Consider the following 23791-nt stretch of genomic DNA (forward strand, 5'->3'; position numbering starts at 1 on the left):
GACAAACCACTAGAAGCATTATTCAAGTGAATTTGTTTTTTCACAAATCCATCAATATTCACTTCCTCAGTGACCACAGTCAGTTTAAACAATGTTTTGTAGTAAAAACACGAAAAAGCTTGTATTCTTGCAACATCAGAGGGCAAATCGCAACGAACCCCAAGATGCAGCTGCAGAAGGCCATAAATGGAACAGAACAAGGTGGTATGGGTGCGAACAGGTGCACCAGTGCTACCTCCCTGACACAAGGAAGGCCTCCATGCACAGCCCAGCAGAACACCACAAGACGTGTCATCAGAGATGCAGATCCAGCTTTTAAACACCAAAGACTGCCACTCACTATGCAGAAAAAAAAAAATTAACTGTCATTATGTTGGTTTTAAACACCTTCAGAACAGCTTCTGGAAATTTTCTGTCATTGTTATAGTGGACAGGTAATGTTTCTTGATTTTTTTTCCCTCTAAAATGAGATTAAAGTCTTCATTTGCTAGAAAAAGGCTCTGAAGAAGTCATTCTCTTGGACCTGAATCTCTCTCTATCTTTGTAGGCCATGCCATTGTGGTACAAACCCACCAGAGACGGACTGCATTTCTCTCGTGGTTAACTTGCAACCTCAACTTAGTGCTGTGTTTCTGTTTTCCAAATAGTATACTTTAATAGTATACTTTAAAAAAAAAACTTTTAAAACCTTTTTTTTTTAAAAAAAAAACAACAACTTTTTATCATAAGACTGAAGGTAATGCATTATAACTGAGTCATTTAGCAGGTCACTTTGAACTACAAACAGCTATGAAAAGGAAATGAATCTCCCAGTAAAACCAAAATAGAGAACCAAACAGAGGGATGTGTCCAAAACACATCCTGTTTTCAGATCATCCTGTGTGCCCCTCCTTCCACAGAAACCAATCTTTCATGTAAACTGTGAATCTAAAGTTGTCCTCAAGCACTACAGGGTCCTTGCAGGAAAGACATTTAAGGAGGGAGAGTTAGAAGGAAGAGGTGCAGGAGGACCACACTTCAGAAGTTCTACTTTTTTGTTGTTGGTGGTGGTGTTTTATATGTGGTGAAGTTATTTTGATAACCAAAGAAAATCGTAATTCTCCTTCAGACTCTAACTCAACCTCTCCTCTCCAGCTGTGCTGTTAACTGGGTTAGGCTCCTAGCTTCACAGAACAGCGTGCACAGGACAGCATGAGTTACAGCTTTTCATATTAAAGGCCCCATGATAAAGCAAAACAGACTTGCGAAATACCTCCCCGTGTCATCATCGCTCAAGAGCGTAACAAAATAACGCTAACATAACATTAGTGTTACAAGACCATAGTTGCGATGGCGAGAATAGGAGCCAATGAAATGCCTTGAAGCACTACAATGCATAGCTCTATTCTTGCAGAATAATGCAGGATTTGGGGCATGGGAGGAGGTACTCTGAAAGTGTACAGCGGCAGCACTGGAGAGGCCATGCCAGCTTTGAGAATACTGTTGTGAGAAAGGTATGTCTCTATGAAATTCACATCTTCACTTGTGCACATGGCAAACTTTTAAAACAAATTTTGTTAAATGTGTGAGTTCTCTTCAAAAGGGACGTGGCTCTACATGCTGCCTGTTGTATGTTTTCAGAAGACTTTTCACACTAAGCAATTTTTACAAGGTCTATTTCTGCCACTTACTGGGCTTCTAATGAATTACACTTCTAACTGTTCAGGATTTGATTCAATTAAATCCAGCAGTCTTTACGGATTATATCTATGATTGTTTTTACTGACGTGGGAAAAAAAATCCTCAAGTAACAGAATATATGAAAAAATGTTTCTGCATTCCCACTGTGATTTATTCATGTCTCATAGGTTCTCTAAATGCAGTTAAACACAGAAATTCTTCTGTATTTTTCTTTTTGACTGGGGTGGGAAACTGCAAAAGAATATACAGGTTCAAGTAACACATCATTTAGCACACTAAATGACAATTTAGCATCACACTGCATGACAATTTAGTCAACATGTAAAATAAAAGCATATGGGACTTCTAGATTTATTACCTAAAAATTAGAATTAAGAGCTCGATCTCTTCACCAACAAAGATATGAAGATGCCTGGCAAAAAGAGAACTACCTGAATGCTGATGTTGTTTCTAGCACTTACATTCGACTATATAAAAACCCTATTTTAGAATTTCTAGCAACTACACGTGACTACATGAGAATGCTATTTTAGATGTTTTCCCTATGCGCCACATTCATCTGTAAAAGGGAAAACGAGCAGATTTGTTGATGAGAGAACTGGCACCATATTGCGGCTTTTGCCTTCCTCTGTGCTTCCTCGGGTTCCAGTTGAATCCCAAGGCGCTGCTGCCTGGGGGAAAGCAGCAGACCCGTCCCCGGGAGCCCGTGCGAACCCCCAGCACGGGGTTACCCACGCAGCACCCGTAACCCGCCGCACTCCCAGCGCCTCCCGGGGCAATGGCAGCCCAGGCCCGTCACGGCGGCCGCCCCGCGCCCCGCCCGCCCGCCGCCAACCACCGAGCCGGGTCCGCCGAGCGCCCAGAGCGGCCCGAGCCCCGCGCCCGGCGGAAGCGCGGCGGGCAAGGGGCGGCGGCGCGGCAGCCATGCCCGTGAGTGGCGCTCCGGGCCCGGGCGGGGGGATCGGGTCCCCGTCCCCGCCCTCGCGCCCTCTCTAAGGGCGGCTGGGGGCTGGCGGGGAGCGGGGTTTGACGGCGGGTGCGTTTTCTGCTCTTGCCCTCCGCAGCTGGCCAAGGACCTGGTGCATCCCTCCTTAGAGGACGAGAAGAGGAAGCACAAGAAGAAGCGGCTGGTGCAGAGCCCCAACTCCTACTTCATGGACGTCAAGTGCCCAGGTAAAAGGCTACGCGGAAGGACGGAGAGGGGTTTTCTTGGGGGTCTGCATCACCAAAGAGGGGATGCTTGTTCTGTAAAGGTGGTTTATGTGTTCTGTGGGGGAAAAAATGTACTTTTCTTTCTTTAGACTAAAAGCGTTCTCAACATTTTTTTAGAAATTAACTGAAATGATCCATTTAGCTATTTTTCTAGAGGTCTAAAACAGGAAAAACAACATAATATTTTATGAAAAGCTGGCACGGGGGGTGGGAGACAACCCCTCAGATCTGCACCTCTGAGAAGTGAGATGACATGGGTGGTTTAAATCACCCATGGCCCAAGTTTCAAATAAAAACTAACACTTCACAAGGACACATAGAGCTGCAGTGTACACATACAACCATGCTAAGGTGCAGAAATCAAATGTTGTAACTTACCTCCTAGACAGTACTGCAACATTAGAAAGTGATAACAGTAAGAAAACAATAGAAAAATGCATAGATTGACTTACAGTAGTGATCATCTTGACTAGAAGGAATTTTTCCTCCATTCATTTTTTTCTTATTATCCTATTTTTAGTAGTTTAGATTTCTAAGAAGCTCTCAGACATTGTTTTCCATCTAAAAGTGAGGTAAAGTCATTAAAACTGTTTGGAAATAAACTGTTTACTTTAAAAAAACTCTAATTGAAGAGCTTTCTGAGGACCTTCCTTGTGACATGTGTACTTTTATCCTATCTTTCTGGGCCAGACATGCTGAAAACGGCATCTACGCTCACCCTTATTTATTTCTTATATCCGCATCTGGATTAAATCCATTACAAGTTGTCTCTTTTCCTCCTAATTAAAATTACTTTTCAGGGCAAATAATGAAGGGCACACAAATTCTTTTGCATAAGAAATTTATGAGATTGATCTCATGTTTTCCAAAAGTTGTAGAATTTAGAAGTTAAAGTTTTCCTGATGCTTGTCTTGAATCTGGAATGCACTGAAGTTATTCTATGCACGTCTTTTGGTGTAAACATGGCACTAGCCTTACAAAATACAACTGAGCATGTGCCTTATGTGCACTAATTATTAAACAGAAAGCAAACAGTTTTGAACAGCAGTGCACACATTCACAGCTGACAGACTTGATCAACGCTCAGCAATGTTCTACTACAACAAATAATTATTTATTTATCTAGAAGGTTCTTTTATTCAGCACAGAAGGCTAGTCTAGGATGAAGATAAGGTACCCAGCTCCTACTTTTTACAGGACACATACTGCAGGTAAATTAGGGCTTGTCAGCCCTCAGGCTCTGTTGATGATTTTTCACATGGGGAGGTGTAACAGTTCCATTCAGTTAACTAATTTGCTTTTCTATGCATATCAATAAAAACAAATAAGTGTTTCAGACTACAGTAACAATGTTTTACTTGGTATGCTTTGTAACAAAATACTAAATTGAAACAAGTATATTTAGGGTATCTGGTTCAATTACACATACATTTATAAACATGCTAGAAACACTCATTGGAAAGTTTAATAATGCTGTTTTCCAGGGTGCTACAAGATCACCACTGTATTCAGCCATGCTCAGACAGTAGTTCTGTGTGTAGGCTGCTCAACTGTCCTGTGTCAGCCTACTGGGGGAAAGGCTAGGCTCACAGAAGGTAAGTAGCACTGTTTAAGCAATCCCGATACTCCAATTAAGACTGTGCGTTTATGTAGTGATAGTCCGCAAATCTTTTAGCTTTGATTTATGAAAACTGATACCGGAAAGCTTATTTTTCAAGATGCTTAGTTAACTAGTAAAAACATTGTTACTGGGCCCTAGCCTGCAAGTTTTTCTGCGCTTTTTGTTTTTTTAATAGCTATGCAGATAGATATGCCAGGGAACTTGGCAGCTACATTTCGATCAAGCATGCTTGATATTTGATGCTTTCATTTGTATCTTCTTTCAGGCTAACACTAGACTAAAGGTTATTTATTTCTGAACTAATTTTAAAGGGTTAAAAAAGTTACCATTAAAGGAGTAGGGTACTTGGGCTAGGTTAATATGATTCCATGCCACTGCTAGTCAGTGGTGGCTTGCCTGTTTATTTTTAAACAGTGGTGCTGTAAAGCAGTTCACATTACTTAATTGAAATTTATATAAATTTTAAGGGAACAAATAACCACTGTTAATTACATGCAGATAACTGGTTATAACACTGATGTCTTGATCCATAATCTAATAGCTAGTATATATGAAAAGCACTGGAAACACATAAAGGTTTCAAGAAATTTGAAGAATGAATCCAGACTTCACTCACCTTACATTTAAAGGACAAAGTTTAGTATACATATATATAGTACTGCTTGTACCACGTAATACTATACAGCAGTAGTTTATATGAGGATAGAATACCTGAAATGAGGCCGTTGAGCAGTTGAAAAGGTACCAACACTCCTAGCTGCTGTTCCAGTTTAGGATTTGTACCACTAAGAGACAGAACAGTAGACTGGAACTTTAAAAGACATCTCAAAAAAAAAAAAAAGTAGTACACCTGTGCCTTAGCATAAAATGAGTTCAAGACGACCATGTTGGGTTAGAGTAAACTTGATGTGCTAGGTAGTTACCTCTTACGGTACACAAAGTTTAAATTTACTATGCAGTTTCCCAACTTCAGTTGGGTGAACAATTTTTCAATGTCATCTAGCAATTTAAGACTATTCATATTTCTACTTGTGATTTCTTTGCAGGCTGCTCCTTTAGAAGAAAGCAACACTAAGTATTCTTTTCAGCATAGGGCTCTGGATATGTGTTCCTGAAAGCCTTAGTTGTTTAAGAAAATGTCTGTTAATATAACAATGTAATTATGATTGATTTTGTAAAAATGACATGGTACTGGTGACTGATGAGCTGGAATCTTTTTCAATAAACAGATTGAAGTGCAAGTTTGTGGACAACTGAGCTCTATTTCTATAGTTTTAAACAGTGTACTATAATTGGGTGTTGTCATTTAATATAAAAATCTGAACCTTGGACTTGCTGCATCCTTCCCTACATTAATCATCAGCAGTGTTTACCATATGGTGACAGACTGCTGCAAGAGTACATTGGGTATATTTTATCACTGTAGCAGCTCTGATTGCACAGATTACAAAGGCTAGACAGATTTAAGAAGGACATGCAGCTTACTTCCTTTCACCACTGATTTAGTCCCTTTACCATGTCGTGGAACATGGTGATAGTTAATCTCAAATATGAAATTACTCACTTATGTTCAGATGTTTTTCTGGAATGCATGGCTTTCCCTTCCTCTAATCTGGTCTAGAAACTGCATTCTATACTGAGATTCCTACACACACAAAAAAAAAGAAAGCGTTTTGCAAAATACTGAAAGCATTCAGGATAGAGAAGGCATATGGCATACAAGCAACAGTAAGTCAACAAACTACACTAACAGCTGTGAATGACTAGGACAGTAAAACCACGCTTATTTTCAGTATTAAGCATGGAAATAATTACCTTTTTGCAATAAGGAAGCAGGTTTTTAGTTAGCTCTTAAAATCAATCCCTGTCTAAATGGCTATTCAAAAATGGAAATTTCTTTTTAAAACCATTATAAACGCGTCAAGCATGCTACCTTACATTTATCTCGTTTTACTACATAAAGTCTTGAGTTACACGTCAACATCTTTCAGAATATCACCTGTCTTGGTGGCCTTATTATTGGGAATTTCTAATCAACTTGTGTTCTTTTCATAAAAAAAGCGGTAAATTTCTAGTCAATTAAAAAAAACTGATACTGTAATTCAGTGCATTTGAAACGTTTTATTTCAGTTAATTCACACAGCGAATACTGATAATTACTGATGCAAAAAGTAGGTGTTTGATACAGAAATAGATGCACCAATTTTGTACACATGCCTTTAAAAGAAGTACACTTTTATGTCAGCACCACTGTTTTCACAATAAAAGTTAATTTAAGAGCATGTGAGTCACCTAAGTTGCTCTTAATTTACCAGTTTCCCCCGTTTCATGCCAGTTTATCAAATAACTGGTTTCAGAACAAAGATGACAGTAGCAATATTAAATCACTTGTGACCTGACTACATGTGCTAACAGTCAGACTGATTTCTAGTCACCCCTACCTGCTTTCTCTTCCCACCCTGACCCCAACAGAAGAACTTAAGATTTATGATTAAGTACCACATCAGAGAAAGTTACTGACCCATTTTGCTACAGGTGCTGGAAGATGAAATGTAGAGTCCATAACATTTCCAGTACTGTACATATGATAACAGACTTTTAAAGCCTTAAGTTACAGGAGATAAAAATAATGTGGTCTTCGCATATAAGAAGGTGGTGGCTAAACATATTCTATGATGCGAACAAGAGGCTTGTTAATATCTTAGTGTTAAAAGTATCTTACGACACTTCTTAGCATTATTCACTTTCTTACATACTTCAAACATTTGCATTTATTACTGTTCAGTCATATGTAGGCAAGCATAATAATAGACCTACACCTTCTACACGCTCAATTTTTGTCTAAACCCAGTCACAATGGTCAGTAAGTTAAATTTGTTGCTTCTGAAGTACACAAAGTTGTTTCTGAGAATAACTACTATTTGCAAAATAAATGCGTCATACAAGAAAAGTCTGCTAAAGTACAACGGATCCTAAAGTAGCAGCGTTACTTTTCAGAGTTTCTATATTTAAAATATTGTATTTGGTCAACTTCTGTTCAGGTATTCTTGAACATGGGGACAACTCAGAACTACTTACTCTTGTTCCCTGTGTAAAATGGGCAATGACTTCTGCTGCTGCATGTTTACGCAGCTAGTTGGTGCTCGAGACTGGAAAAAAATGCTGCCTTTGAAGATGAGTATCTCCAGTATTGAATTGTCAAACAATATTAAAGATTCAAATGGGAGTAAGTGAATACATTGCATCACCAAAGGTAAGTTTGTTCAGAAAGGTTTACCTAGCTTGCCTTTACTGATTTGATATTCTTGAGATACCAAGACAACCAATAATTCATAAATACAAAAGCAAAATTTTCGTGGGCTAGAAAAAACAAATAGTTCAGGTGTAACTTTTTACTGTTTTAAGGCACAAGAACAATTAAAATTATGAAGAGTAGTAAAACAGCCCTATTGTCAATTAAAAATGCAGGTAGAGCACTGACACCTCAAAATAATACATTTCTTGGTTTGTCTGTCTTAGCCAAAAAAAAAATCACAGGGAACAGAGCTGACAACATGGTGTTTCATCACATAGCAGGCATCAACTACAAAGTTAATGCCAAAGAATAGTCATACCTGCATCTTTCCCAAGCTATCTTACCTCAACTGTTATTCAAGACATACTGCTCTTTATATTCAGCAAAGCAGAGCTGCTAAATGGTGCAGAGATGTAAGTATTCAAACCTTTTCTGAAGGATATTTTTTTTTGTCTCAATCTGGAAATGATGTCTGATATAACTACAAGGGAAGTAGAGTGAGCACAAAAGAGCTTCGGAGATCATGGAGATCTTCCATGCCATTATGGAATATATAAAATTAATATAATCAGCTATTATTTTATTTCTCTCAAAAAAAAAAAAAGATAATACTTATCTGGAAGTCTACCACAATTTCTTGTTTGGCTTTGTACAAAAGTAACTCCTTGAGGCAGGTCTTCAAAACGGAGAAAAGGATGGTTTGGGGAAAAAAAAATAAAAAAAAATCTCCAAGTCTTCAAGACTTCTACTACTGGCTTCAAATTTTACTGATTTCAGTTCCTTATTCCTGTATCTTAAAGAACATCTACGTTCTAGAATACAGTGCCATTTCCAGCTACAAGCTACTATTTCTACTACTGAAGTAATCATGTCTATCATCCAGTAACAATGAGACCGACAGCTCATCATATCATGCTATTTGGGAATATTGACCTGTGAAATAATACCCTTATTTCCACGGTACAGTAATCTCATGTTCTCTGTGTAATAAAAATGGAAGTGAAAACATATAAATAACGAATGATTTACACACATTCTAGGCTCATTTCCTAATTCTTTGCAATCTGTAACTCCGACAAAAAGTGTACTTCTGGTACTTCTTCATTCTGGAGGTAGCTTTGTTTTTTGCTTTTCAGACAAATAAGAAAAGCTGTATGTAAAAGTACAAAAGTCAACACTAAAACCATTTTGAAGTAATGGTGAACGGTTCTGGCAGACCTCCAAATCAAGATGTGCAAGTTGTTTGAAAGCTTAATATTTAAGGTAGATAACTTTTTGTTGTACTCAGCACAAGAAACCAATGCTTTTTTTTTTTCTTTTTCTTTTTTAATCTTTGTCAAGTACTTAACTAGATGAGGAAAGAAAACCTGCTTCTAAAGGGATAATTTGCACAGGTAACGCAGGAAGTCAAATTTGACTGTTACATTTTTCTTTTCTATAGGTTAGAAACTTCCCTGAGAGATGAATTCCAGCCACGCTTAAGTTCTGCTAGTGGTGCCACACTTAAGTGTACTGTTGATACTTTTTCCTCATGTATTCTTACGTATCTCAGAGTCTAATTTGATCTCCTTCTCCATTTTCTATGTTTCAGTACAGTGAGTTCAGTTACACCTCTCTCTCTCTTTTTTTTTTTTAATCTATGTATTGTGCCCGTTTTTCTTTATCAAATTCCCTTGCAATCTTTAAGGCAGTGCTGTTGAGGGAAACTGATTGCATATTACAAATAATACTAACAATTACTCCTCTAGGTGGTGCCACTAGCGCAGTGTCTATGGCTTTGGAGTCCAGATCTTCAGGAAGAATCAGGAGGACACTACTTGCCCCCACTGCACCACCTGTATGAGATGCATAGTGTCTCTGCTGTCTGCAAAATCCATATTGTTGCTTTTTCTCTACTACAGCCCAAGCCATTGCATATTTACCATCCCTGTCCCATGACACTTCAGTTTTTGGCACTGGGGTCCACATCATTGCGACTGTGTCTGGTTTGAGGTACCCAGGAAGAAGTTTGCCACTACTGTTTTTAAATTGTCCAGCTTGGTAACTGTACAACAAGGCATTTCCAAATTTCAGAAGGTCACCTACTGATGACAGAAAGCCTCCACCAGCCCATTTGTAAGAGTTGTCCACATACGGTGCGTTTACCAGACGTCCTTTTTTGTTGTAAACGTAACACCTAGAATTCAAGGAAACTCGTCATCTCAGATACTACGTAATACAACCTTAAAAGGGCAAACTGAGCGTGTATTACCTTTGTCTCATGAAACTTTGTCTTTAAAACATTTTCCTTAAGTGTATTTCATTTGTAGAAAAATTAACAAAAAATTCAGATGGGAAAAACAAAAATTAAGCTTAGAAGCTTAGTTTCAATGTAAGTACTAATCCTTCTACTTCTCATTAGGATACAGTAAGAATGAAGGCAATATACAAGTAAGAGACCGGATAGAAACCTGTAGATCAGCCAGCACAGGACTTCTCTCAAATGCCTGTACTAGATTTAAAGTGTTTCAAGGAAGAGGAATCTTATTACTACACTGTGATTATCACACACAAAACCGAAACTTCAGCAAGTCTTACATGGACTGTTCTGAGACAGTAGTTTTCATTTGTGATTGGTTTCTCCCCTCACCTCGTTACAGTTACTATATACAACTGAACATTCTGAAACTACTAACAACAGCGAGGGTAAAAAGAGAGTCTTGCAAAACCTTCCATTAAAATTCAAATTGGAAAACTACCAACTATAAATGCAGAATGAACAGCGCAACAGCAGTACAGAACCTCTGAAAATTTGCAAGCAAAATAAACACCAGCTCAAAGCATCTTAGAATACAGCAGTAAAACTATCCCTAAAAGATTACCAACTGCTGTTGTAAAGTGTCACTTTTATAACAGTTAACAACACTTAAATATAAGTACTACTATAAACCTTGAAGCCAATATGTTCATAACTTCTACCCTGTTAGAGCACTTTAAAATCCAAACTTTTATGAGGTTTGAACCTCATTTTCATATTTTTTCTTCTATAACCTGCTTTTTTGATTGTTAGAATCTTCCTCCAGCAACAAAATTTAACAAATCAGGTGTCAACAAATCAGAGTGGCTCAGTAAAATAAGGCTCCAGACAGATGAGAAACTCAATCCTTATTACTCCATTTTCATCTATTTACACTTACCTGCTTAATTGTAACCAAACTAAATGCAAACTTCCAAGTCACCTCTGCCACTTGCCTGCCCCATATATGCCCTTATAATAGGAAAAACTTATTTCCCATTCCATAATTTCACATTAATTGCAGAACTAATACCATAATACTAACATAAAATCAGTTAGTTACATGACTAACTTTGAAATAACATAAGCCACTTCTTTAAAGACCTGACCAAAAAGAAATTGCATGTTCTCAATTCAGTTTGCTCAAAGATAGAAAGAACGATCACTGTAGAAAGAAGAGTAAAAATTCATCCTTGTTTACCTTGCTCTGTTATATATCATTGCTTCATTGTCATCTAGTACAGTTGACAGCATATCCAAGTCACGAAACATTTTTAGCATATAATCTGTAAATTTTTGTCCCGAAACTCTCTCTACAACAGCACTTAAGAGGGTGAAGCCGTATGTTGAATACAAGAACTGACTACCTTAAAGAAAAAGGGAAAAAGGTTAGTTTCATGATGCTTATGTTTTATACCATAGGCATCCCATTTAAGTAATCACATGTGCAAATAAAGCTATGTATAGCAATAAATAATCAATTTAAAGACCCCACCCCCAATTTTAATTGGATGTAAAACACTTGCTTATGATACTGGGTCCTAGCAATTGCTGTGTGGCAGCAGACAGACGGTTGCTAAGTGCAGGTAGCTCTAAGAGCAGCACTAAATTTTTTTTCAGGAATCTGCATGTACAGCCAGGTTTCATGCTGAAATATAAAGACTGACATTTAACATTCTTTACACGCAATTTGCCATATTAGTTCTAACAATTATATCTGGATTTGGAGAGCTGAAGCAAACCACGAAATTACTTAAGAGTTGCTGAACTACCTAACTTGTTAGCATCTGTACTATAAAGACAGAAAGACAACAGTACACTCACTCAAGGTTTCCCAAGGCCTTACTCACTTTTATCACTATGTCTATAGTTCTATGTTTCTAGTTCTGGAATATTCTGGAATATTATATGAACAGTAATGTGTATTATTTTAGATGATGTTTCCTGTTTTTAATCTTAACTGGTGCTAACACCTTTTATGAAACATCCATATATCAAGCAACAGTTTTCATCGAAGTGTCCAGAGTCAAGACAGATCCCTTACTTGATATGATTCCTAGAACCCCCAAGATGGTATGTTAGCTTCTCAGCCTTCCAATCCCTCGCCCCATAAACACACATTATTTACTGTTTATCAGCAATGGGTATCATTTGTCTATTAACCTAACTCATTTAGAACTTACACCTGAAACTCTTCAAAGTTCTCTCTACAACTGAATTATATAATTCCAATAATAACAAACCTCGGCAGTTCTATGACTTCATGGTCTTTCAATATAATTATTTAGCTCTGATCTGTTGCCTCAATAATGTTGTTTTTGGTTCAAATCTAGAAGGTCTCCAGAACATGCACACAACAAGCTGGTATCTGCTTACAAAATACTTTGTAGACATAAAGTTGTTAAAACATACTTTGAAATGATATTTTCATAGCACTTAACTGCATTACTCAGAACTCCTAAGAGAAGTTTTATTTCTACCTGAGGTCCCACCTTTGCACTATCTTAGACTCTCTGTATTACTTTTTACCTTTTAAGACTAACCTACATCCTTTTTTGAACCTGCTTGATACTGCAGATACACCATTAGAAAGTACCCATATAAGCATAATTTTTTAAGTCAGCATATTGTTTAAGATACCTATACAAGATAGATATCCATAATTGAACTACTGAAGTCCTGATCAGTTCAGTCATCAAAAAAGTTGTCAGCGGAAGGACAATTACATGACTATACAGTCTGTATAGATCAGCCCAAATATTTCTCCACTGAGCTTTTAACAGGGCACAGGAAAAAAAATTAAGCAAAACACACAAACACTGGTTCTGTTAAGTTCTATTTATCGGGCCCTACTAACCTCACTGCATATAAAAACAACTTGAAACAAACAAACAAACAAAAAATCACCAGAAAAGTATATTTTGGTCTAAAGGAGTAGTAACTCACCTGGTTTGAAGAATAAAGGATCATTTTTAAATATTTTCAGTGACTCGATCACACTTTCAAATTTTTCCTTCAAATAATACTCCTCCTGTTCAAATTCCTTGTCTCTCTTGCCAGGTTTTGAATTTCGGCTTTTTACTTCACCTTCGTGTGCTTTCTTTGGTTTGACAGAATCAGTTTTTTCAATGCCTTTACCATCCTTCTCTTTTTGTTCTTTATCCTGATTGGGTTTTGTTGGTTTCAATGCTCTGTTTGCCTTTTCCTTTTCTTCCTTTACTTTTGCAATATCTTTTTCATAGTGACGAATCCCACTCAGGTGTGAAACTAACAGTCTTGTAGTAATAGTGACCTAGGTAGAATGAACAACATGAGCTCTGTGATTAAACACACAATGCAAACTGATTCACCAGAAAGTAAAACTCAACATGAGGAAGGGACAGAGACATAAGAGCTTTTAAGCATCGTGTATTAAAAGGAGTTAAAATAAATAAATAAGTATATGCACACCACACACTATAAAACTGAAGATCCAAATTTCCAGCGTTTCTTTTTCAAGCAGCAAATATCAGTACTATTTCTATATGATTTCTGGTGTTTTACAGGAAGAGGTAATACAGCACTTGTACACATATGGCTGTGCAATGGCAGGAACAAAATCCAAACAAACAACTATGTACCTTTTCACCCTCGTAGACCTTTTCTGGAAATTCAGGGACGTATTTCTGCACTGGAGCATCTAGGTCCAGTTTCCCCTCTTCCCACAGTTTAGCAATGGCCATCATGGTAAGACACTTGCTAATACTAGCAATTCGCATGATCGTCTCTGGCTTACATAAAACACGATTCTCTACATCAGCATAACCCAAACCTTTAAGACAATAAAAACAGCGGTAAACATTTTTACATAGAGACATGCTGAATTATTTGCAAATTACTAGATTTATTGGCACCTCAAAATATATTTCTTCTAGCTGAACTGAGAAATGAAGCATTGTAAGCATGCTCCTGCTTTAATTAAATGAACAACAGTATTTAGTAGGATAGGTTAATCAGAGCCCATGGTATTAACCAACATCAACCCAAATTAATGATTAAGCACACAAAACAAACATAACCCTAAACAAGGTTGAAGATTAAGTCAAAATTTATCCTCCTGAGGTCAAATATTTAATGTAGGAAAACTAAAGACGACAAAACATAGATTGTAAAATAATTCTCCAACAGTCCTAAATACTCTTTTATTTCTCTAAAATAAAGGTTAAAAACCACTAAAAGGTCTTATTTTATCAATATAGAAATTAAGAAATTACTCAAAAACCTCACAGCAATTACCTAAGCTGTAAAGATCACAAAACAGTCTGTTTCACCACCTTCTAGCCTGACTTCAATGAAAAGACAACTTAAGAATCCCCATATCAGTGTTTTCCCTATAAAACCAATGCATGAGTAGCACTAACTGGCATTAATGAAGCATTACCAGACGCCCAAAGTAGTCTTCATTTTGAGCTGGGTTTGAAGAAAATGTGTAAGTGATGTTTCAGCAGAAAAAGCTATGAAGTACAGTGATGATACACTTGCAGCTTTCAGTACAAACACATTTGTAAAGCCTGCAAGCAATGCATTGTCTGGCTATATAACACAGTAGCCTAATAGTAAACTACTCAGCAACAAAACTTGCCAAAATACAAGAAATAAAATCAATTATATCAGTTGCCTAAGACGTTTTCTTTCATTCCTTTTATGTAAAATTACTACTTGAGCATTTGCACTGTGTCTATGAATGCAAATGCCATACTGCTAAGGAAAATACCTTCTGAAACTCAAATTGCTCTCACCAAATTAGCAAGAAAACAGGTTTGATACCAGTCACAACATACATTTGACTTATACCTGATCCTGTTTTTCCCCCCATGAAGTACGGAGGAGGAAAACAAAATGAGCTAGAAACCTACTAAAACAATGTTATCCACGTCCCAGCTGCCTTTCTCAAGGCAATGCTGTTTTCTGTATCCACACACAGCACTGTACAGAAACCTCCATCATGGCTTATGCTTCCCCACGTAGTTGCCTTGCTATGGGATATGGCAGTCAGGGTGATAAACCACAACCCAGGCACAAGTTCCCTCAAGCACCTTCGTGAATGTCAAGGAAGGGATTCCACAGGAGTCTTAGAAAAACCTCTGCTTTCGTTACATATAAGCTGAGACAAGAAAAAACTATCCTATTTGAAAGATTTTGTGATTGAGTTTGTAGTACAGTTGTCTTTATCAGGCCAGGTACCAGAAAATCTGCTATTCACTTCTGTCACAATAAGAGAAATGGAGAACTATAATCAGCTTTACAGTTATAAAAATATTCATTAATTAAAACACTGTCAGAATAAAGTTAGTTAAAATCTTAGATTTTTTTTTCAAATTCTTTAACACCTTCATGAAATACATTTCTTTTTATTACCATTACCTTATTTGTCCAAAAAAGGAAAAAACAAAAACACAACTGATTATGAAAACATTTCTAAAAACAGACATTGTATTTTTTATAATGAACATCAAATGTCTACGATGAGCAAAACTGCAGACTATTTAAAACTAACCTGTATAACCAGAACAATCACTTGCAACTTCTGAAAGGATGACAGTTGTTAAATCTCAGTACCTTCCTAGTAACAATCTACACCTCAGCCAAGAAACAGGAGAGAGATCACCAAATGCAAGTCATTATTACTTTGACTGTCAAGTAAGTTCCTAGGGAGAAAACAGGTTTTTAACCTCCCATCACACTTCCACCAGACAACACTACAGGTGTATGCCTAGAGTGCATGTACAGTCAAAGACTGATCTGACAAATTAATGAAAGAAACGTTCTTAAACATAAACACTGATATATACTAGCATACTCGTGAAGTTGGTATGTTATTGACTCCTGGATGTTAACAGAGTTTACCAAGGAAAGTACCACTTCATGCTCCCTAGGCACCTGTTTCTGACCACTTTCGTGAGACAAGACATCAAGTGGATGAAATCCTGGCCCGAACGGTGTGTCTGAATTGTTCATCACTTCCCAGGAATACACACAACCAGTAACCCCACATACTGACCTTCTGACCAGACTTCCTTTCCATCTACAGAGACTCCAACTAGTATACCTGGGATTCCTGCTTCATCCTGTCAAAAAAGAAAGAAAAAAGTAGTGAAAACAAAGAATCTTTACAGTTAATAAAGACCTTCTCCCAAGCTCTAAAGATACAAAAGCAATCCTATAATTAGAAATATGCTTGCACATCGTTGCCACATTATAACTGAAATTATATTAAACACTAGATGGTCCAAACAGGTATAAATTGTTTTCAAGAAACAAAGACTTCAACTCAGCAACTCTGAAAAATACATTTAGCATCGTAATAACAACTTAATGAAAATAACTTATTTCATAATTTAATGAACTTAACGAGCCAGACGCACAAAACTCAGACAAGAGTCCACAGGCAGGCTGTGACCAGCACCACCTCCTAAGTGCACGCACTCCTTCCAGGGGCTGCGTTTCCTTTTTCAGAAGGGCAGCACGCCTTCAGAGCACCCCTTCTGCAGCCCTCACGGCCCCCCCGCCTTCTTGCCCCCCTCAAGAACTGCTCTCTGGCGCCCGGCCCCCTGGCGGCCATCTTACCGCCCGTGCCCCTCCTCAGCCCGTCCTGAGCGACCCCCCAGCACCTTGATCCTCCGCAGCAGGTCCCGGCTCCTCTCGATGGCCGCGCCGAAGCCCCGAGAGGACGACGCCGGGGTCGCCTCCTCCTCCTCCTGCCCGCCGCCGGCCTCGCAGCCCGCCGGCACCTTCACCCCCAGCGCCAGCCCCAGCGCCAGCCCCCAGCCCCAGGGCCGTCCCCCGGCGCCGCCGCCCCCTCGCCGGGCCGCCGCCAGCCGCCCGGGGGTCGCCGCCTGCCGCAGGGCCCGCACCAGCCCGTACATGGCAGCGCCTCCCCGCCCCGGCCCGCCCCGGCCCAGGCGGCTCCAGCCGCTCCCGAACGCTCGCTCGGCCGCGCTCCGAACGCGTCGAGCCCCGGCAGGGCCGCACCGCCCGCCCTGCCCCTCACGGCGGCTCCCCAGCCCGACCCCGCCGCCGGAGTACGGGCAGGAAAGCGGGCGGAGAAAGGGCGGGAAGAGGGCGGCCCCGCTGCCCGCCTCATGGAGCTGCGGGGAGCCGGCAGTCCCCCTCAGCCTCCTCTTGGCCAGGCTGGGCAGCCCAGGGGTCCTCAGCCCCTCCTCACAGGGCAAAACACCAAGACAACCAAACCAAGAAACACCAAACGTTTTAACTGCTAGATGAGCGTATTTAATCTAAATTTATAAGAAATTATTAACAAAGGTAGAATTTCCAAATGCCAGGTTTAGAGTCAAGTTTCAGCCTACAACAGTGCTAACAGCATTGAGCGTTGGCTCACTGAAGGTTTTCCATGTAGTTGCTCAAAGACCAGAGAGACATGCCAAGTGCCCTCCAAATTACACTTTTAAGTATCTCAGACAGGTTTTAAAGTATCGCAGACAAGTTTCCTTTAAACTTTCCCCATACTGGTTGCCAATAAACTTTTAATAGCTCTCTTTCTAATGATCTGAATGTTGACTTAATAGCTAATTGGACCGAAGGGTGACCAAATCATAATATTTATTACTCAAGAAAGCAGGAGAATTTTCAGTGTATCAACAGCTTGTGATCGATATGCTGTACATCATATCAGCTAGATGCAAGACCCGTCCAATAACCAGGACTCTTGTGAGCTTTGCCAAGTGGATAAATCTGCAGACTTGGGATCCTCAGAGGAGCCCTTCATTAGCAATTAAGGGGATTTTAAGTGCCTACTGCAAAGGCAAATCCAGAGCCACTCAACAGTGTTTGTGGAATTGTTAGTCCATGTGTCTAACCGGGTCATCAAAACATCTTTGTTAGCATTAAGATACTCAGTCATAAACCTTCCTATTCAACAGTGCTGTGAAATTGCTAATTACAGCAGATGATGATCTTAGGTTCCCTCCTTCCATTAACAGTTCATTTCAGTCTTTTTTTTTTTTTAAATCACTTATTACTGCTGCTCTTTATGATTGCAGACTACCTAGATCAAGAGTCAAATGCAATAGGGAAGGACAGTGAGGGACTGATTTATATGATATGGTCCCAAATGTCCATGATGTTATATGATATGGTCCATGATGTGTAGAAAATCCTAGGGCTGATACTGAAAGTAGCTGAGCCCCTGACATACTTTGGAAAATGCAGTGGTGTACAAGCAGTTGAGAAATGATCAGAGTGACCTTTGTTTTCAGCTGTTCGAAGTAAGTCCTTTTAAGAGAATGCCTTTAACTAGACTGTTCTGAAGACCTTAAACCTTGCAAATACAAAGTAGATTGACCAGGATTACCATTACATAGCAATGCAGAAAGGTCCTTGTGCTGCAAACCCAGCATCCAGTTTGATGGATTGTGCATTGCTTTGCCATTTCTTTCGTGGAGCTTTTCTGGGGTATCAAGACAATAACAGACACATATACCCATTACAGGATTGTTGAACAACAGCTAAGAATCTTTAATAGGACCACTCCCTGAATGTTATAAATGTTGACAAAGAATAAAAGTACTTATAAATGGAAAAAAAAATGAAAAAAGGAGCTGTATTTGTAAGCAAAAGTGGGTAACCTGTCCTTCTAGAACTCTGCATATGCTATGAGAAATTTCTGAGATGCTAACCTAAGGCATATGATGTCCTTCTTCATGTCTGCTGATCTCAAAAACTGCAGAATTTTGCAAGAAGTCAGGCTAAATAGCTTTCATGTGTGAAGTCAAATGTACACCAGATGATCCACACTTCACTGCAGGCATTTATTCTCATTACTGTTTCTCAGTAAAACACAGTTGTTTGTCATGGTACCAATTCATACTCAAATGGTCCAAGATGCTGTATTTGCTTTCTAGTAACTCATTGTTGCTGCACTGAACTGTCCCAGATAGCATTTTGCAGCAGGACGATTCTCTTAATTCTTAATTAACCTGCTTAGCAGGAAAACTTTGACACCACACTTTTGAATATGCCTAAGCCAGAAATAGATTGTGTCATTATTCTCTGATTGCTTTAGCGAAGAATTTTGCATTAAATCCAGAAGCACAAGATGGCCTGCCCTTATCTGTTGCATCTTGGTAAAGTTCTAAGGTATTGAGAAGTCTCTACACTCACTAATAGCAATAGAAAATTTTCATTAATCTCCTGAGATTTTAAGTTTTGTAAAGACTTAAACAACTAACTTCTAGATCTAAAAATGTTGAATCACATGGAAAATAGCAGGTAAAAGCTAAAATTGTCAAAAAATGGATCTGCATTTGTGCCAGATAAAATGAAGAAAAACAGGAAAGCAGCAATTAAATAAGTCATCTACGTATATGTACACAGATATAGGTGAAGCTGATGTTGATGGAAGATACAGAATAAAGGGATAATGATTCCCTTGATCACACAATGTTTCTAAAGATTATTTTAAAAAAATCTAATTTTGTAAAGATGACAAGAGGAACATTAGGCATAGACAGAAATCAAGCTCTGATTTCTCTCTTTTTCAGAAGCATTTTCATTTATTTGAGAACCAAGACAATTTTTATTTCCGTCTGGTTTGACACATTCATACAGCAGATGGCAGTAAGAAACTTTATTAGTTTAACCACTTAGCAAAAAGGACAGTTCCACTACAGTTGGATCTCTTGTGGTTGTCACGGTCTTACAGAATGGAGTTGCTCTTATAGACTCCTCACCCATTTACATTATTTGCTTGCTCTTGGTCAGTAAGCAGTTCTCGGGATATTTATAAAGTAAGGTAACACCTGCCTGCTTACAGTACATGTACCATTACATTAACACTAAAACAGTTAGACCCAGCCAAAAACCAGGTATCTCTTCCTGAACAGATATGTAAATAGGTGTGTACTTACAGTTTGATGCTAAGATTAAAGTCTTCTCTGAGCTTTTTTTTTTTTTTTTTTGAACTAAGATCATGAGTTGGTGAATTCTCCAACTTAGCCCACAAACATTAATCAGGAACAAATCTTGAAACATGCAAAAGATGTCTGAAGCAAGAGAAAAAATAGCATTAAAAACATTGGATTTTTAGACAGAGACCGATGTGCTTATCTTCAGCTGTGTTTGACCTATGATTCAGACATTTGTTTATCTTTATTCCTTGAGGAGTTCAGTTAGCAGCACTGATCCTGCTGTCGTCAGACCAGCAGCACAGTTCTGCCATACCTAATGTCCCCATCACAAATAAACAAACAAAGCAGCAGCAGTGGTGGTCCCCAAGCCCAACCAGGAGCCCAGCAGGACTGGTGGCTGGTCCTGCCTTCTAAGCAGCAGCTCATACCTGGACTTATATACAGCACTACAGGTTGGCCAATGCTTTTTGTTGTTGTTTGCTTTTTACACACACCATAAAAGAAATGTAACTCTCCCTAATTTACTCATTTTTTCTGTGTGCTGAGGATGTGTCACTTGGGAATTATTTACTTTCAATAAAATAGAAAACGAAAGTTTCATAGTGCCACATTGCTACTTCCTTTGTTTTATGAGTTGCATGCAGTCTGACAGAGATCCTAGAAACAGGATGGAGCCTGGGAAATAGTTTGCATGTCAGGGAAAGGAATGCTGAAAAGATTGTGCTGGAATTACAGACCATCCAAAGGGCACGCACATTTCTTTTTCTTTCTTTTTTGCAGAAACATTAGTTTTGAAACTCCAGTTTCTCAGGGGTGATTTCCTCATACTTGTAATTCAAAGCCTGCTTTAAACCTCTTGGGACTCATGAAAAAAAATTGTCATCAGCTGAAAATGAGCAATGAAGGAACATTTGGGAAAAATATCAGTGTAAAAAAACAATGACAACAGCAACAACAACAACAAAAAAAACAACACAAGAAACCACACAGAACTGTTTCCTGTTTTTCCTGAAGTTCTCCTCCAGAGAGGGATAAAAAATTTCATCCCTGAGAATGACTTCATATTTATCATTAAAAATTCAGTTGCTGTGTATAATCTTTTAACCCTCTCCAGCTTTTCTCTCCACTCTGTGGGTAGATGTACAATATACCATGGAAAATGTTGTCTTTCATGACCACTATCCACATGAATGCAATAGGTACCAGACAGCATCATTGCCTTCAACTTTTCCAGGCATATCTTTTCAGACTGAAATAGGTTGCTAAAAAAAACAAACAAACAAACAACAACAACAAAAAACACACCCACAGAAGGTGTAAAACACCTGAAGAATTAAGCATATTAACCCTAAAGTATCATTCTGATGCTCATATGCCCAAATAAACAATTATAAAGTTCATGCATTTAGGAAAGCTTTCCAGCTTGCTCTAAGAGGAGCTCCTCACAATTGGGTAGTAAGTACTTCTCTCCACTCCTCCACAAAATAAAAACCTCAATAAAATGAAGAAGTCCCAGACAACTATGCATGAAGAAGCATGGCAGTGAGAACTGTGACTGCCTTACATTGCCTGACTTACTGGGGAGAACAGCTGACCATTCAGTCATGCTCAACTGCTAAGGTCGAGTGCCACCTCCACAGCACGTATCTACAAGTAAGGAAGAACAACAAGCACAATTGCTTTGTCAAACAGAGCAGCAGGAGGAAAAAATGTTTCCAGATCTACATGAATTGTCACACACATCCCAGTGTGAACAACACAGTCCTGACTTGCACTTACCATCTTTATCTGTCCTTCTAGATGGAAGACTTGATTTTTCTCAGTAACTATTCTAGCAATTTTTCCAAACCCTCCATTATTTGAAGATACAGCATGTCTTTTTACTGGTACCTATTGTCACAAGCAAATGCTTTTCTGCAGTTCACACAAAATACTCATCTAGCTATATGTGCATGCTGGCTTCTATCCCATTTTCCACACATTCACTGCTATGACTATCATTTTTTTTGGTGGTTTCACCTACCTGTGCTGCAATTACACCTTCATTTTGCTCTTTGCTCTGCAGACATCTCCTGTGCCACTAAAAACACTCTTCGTGAGAACTGAGCACAGATAACTCAAACTGCACAGGCTAGTCAAAAACAGGAAAAAGCCTCTTATCAAATTAGTAACATCTAAGATATTTGGGTGGAGGCATTTGGCACTGGCCTTGCATATTCTTATGGGAATGAGTCCATGCATACCATACAGACTCCATTCTTTTGCTTCATATCATTGTTCCCAAGCTGAGACATGTTTTGAAAGAGCTTCTCTGTAGATCTGTAAATGCACAATTACCAAACGCTACACAGATCAGTAAGAAAGTATTTTATTCTACTCCTTTCTATACACGTAATATAACTGTACATCAAGTCAATTGATTTTGCACAGATTTGTGCTGCATCAGGATCATTGCAAAAACTCAAGTAGGTATTTTTGTACCCTTGCATGCAGAGCTATGAGAAACAGCTAAGACTATTTTAGAAACTTCACTACTGAGGGAAGGCAACTACCTGGGATGACTGACTTCTGCAGTAAGCACCAAGTGGGGGATAGTTTGGCCCTCCTGCCACTTGGAAAAACTGATCAACTGCTTGAGTTGGAAATACTATCATTTATTTCTTTGACCTTGAACCAAACCAGAACATGCCGTCAGCACAGAACAGTTCCCTGTTTTAGGTGTTATATATACCATCTGGCATATAGTAGTGTATGCCATGCTCACCTGCACACACACATACTTAACTTACAGTTATACTTTAAAGTGTGATTAACAATAAAAAAAGAACAGTTTTACTACCTGCACCCTCATCTTAATATCTGCCACTCAGCTGGATTTGTTTCATCACATTGTCTCTAACAATAATCTTGTAGTGGGAAGGTTTCAAGATATTGATGAAAGCATCAGAAGAGGATCAAGCTTAGTACTGAGGCTGAAGGGGAAGCTGTGCTCTACTTGATAACATTTTTTTCCAAGTGGTGTAATGAGAGCTAACAAGCTTCTACATGACTTGGTGCCTGTCAAATTTAAAAAACAGGTGTGAGTAAAAAACATTTCATATATGCACAGCTGGTGTTTTTGTAAATTCTCAAACAGGAAAACAAAATAGAAACTAAGGGAAATCCCCACTTTATTTGAGAAATATATTCGTAACTGAAACAAAGGGACACACTTAAGTTTTTCTGTTTGACTGAAGTAGAGAGAGTAATTCCTTCATTATTGCCTCAAAGGCAAAACAGACATAGGGAAAAGAGGAACCGGGACAACAGATGTCAGAGCTTACTGGGTTTACTGTATTTTAAATAGGGATTCTGAAATCTTTCACCTTTAATACAGCATCTGGGTGTCCTACTGAGACCAACATAAACTGCTACATGCTCAGCACCTTTGAGCATCAGTCTCCTTCTGTAGAAACTGAAGTACAGCATTGCAATCCTAGCTGGGGACAGCTGTTTATTTTTTAAACCTACATACTAAATGGTCACAGCAGCTAATGACCCAGCAATTTTGACTCTAGAGAGAACTTCCTATTGTGCAATGACTCTATAAAGCTCAATCCTACAAGAGCGAGACTTTGCTCTAATGGAACTGTTTGATTAAGGTTTAGTCAAACGGGCAGGCCTTAGTTGTATATATACACCATGTATGCGTATGGCCACAGTTGTATATGCACTTGTCTGGTTTGGTAAAGGGAACTTCTTTGAAACAACTTAGCTAAAATGGCACAAACCCCTGTATCACAGCATCATCTAGGTTGGAAGAG

The 23791-nt window shown here is 38.8% G+C and overlaps 2 protein-coding genes across 2 annotated transcripts; one reads left to right on the forward strand and one right to left on the reverse strand.

Annotated features, from left to right (window-relative positions):
* Positions 1-2463: 2463 nt before the first annotated feature.
* RPS27L (ribosomal protein S27 like) lies at positions 2464-5754 on the forward strand. Its single transcript, XM_083850946.1, has 4 exons — positions 2464-2610; positions 2745-2853; positions 4377-4487; positions 5560-5754. The coding sequence occupies exons 1-4, from the start codon at positions 2605-2607 to the stop codon at positions 5586-5588; spliced, it is 255 nt and encodes an 84-aa protein (XP_083707072.1). The 5' UTR covers positions 2464-2604; the 3' UTR covers positions 5589-5754.
* Positions 5755-6614: 860 nt separating this feature from the next.
* LACTB (lactamase beta) lies at positions 6615-19982 on the reverse strand. The gene is made up of 6 exons (XM_083850900.1): positions 16734-19982; positions 16124-16190; positions 13704-13894; positions 13030-13375; positions 11285-11450; positions 6615-9984 (listed from the first exon to the last, which is right to left on the reverse strand). Exons 1-6 carry the CDS (start codon positions 16986-16988, stop codon positions 9441-9443), a joined length of 1569 nt encoding a protein of 522 aa, XP_083707026.1. The 5' UTR covers positions 16989-19982; the 3' UTR covers positions 6615-9440.
* Between the last annotated feature and the right edge of the window lie 3809 nt (positions 19983-23791).

The sequence above is a fragment of the Anser anser genome, assembly GCF_964211835.1.
Source record: "Anser anser genome assembly, chromosome: 10".
Lineage (NCBI taxonomy): Eukaryota > Metazoa > Chordata > Aves > Anseriformes > Anatidae > Anser > Anser anser.

Coding starts and splice junctions, on each gene's coding strand:
- RPS27L (XM_083850946.1), top strand. Junction 2,854..4,376: donor CATGGACGTCAAGTGCCCAG/GTAAAAGGCTAC, acceptor GCTGTTTTCCAG/GGTGCTACAAGATCACCACT. Junction 4,488..5,559: donor AAAGGCTAGGCTCACAGAAG/GTAAGTAGCACT, acceptor ATTTCTTTGCAG/GCTGCTCCTTTAGAAGAAAG.
- LACTB (XM_083850900.1), bottom strand. CDS start 16,988: ATGTACGGGCTGGTGCGGGCCCTGCGGCAGGCGGCGACCCCCGGGCGG. Junction 16,191..16,733: donor ACCTGCTGCGGAGGATCAAG/GTGCTGGGGGGT, acceptor CTTTTTTGACAG/GATGAAGCAGGAATCCCAGG. Junction 13,895..16,123: donor AAAGGAAGTCTGGTCAGAAG/GTCAGTATGTGG, acceptor ATTGTCTTAAAG/GTTTGGGTTATGCTGATGTA.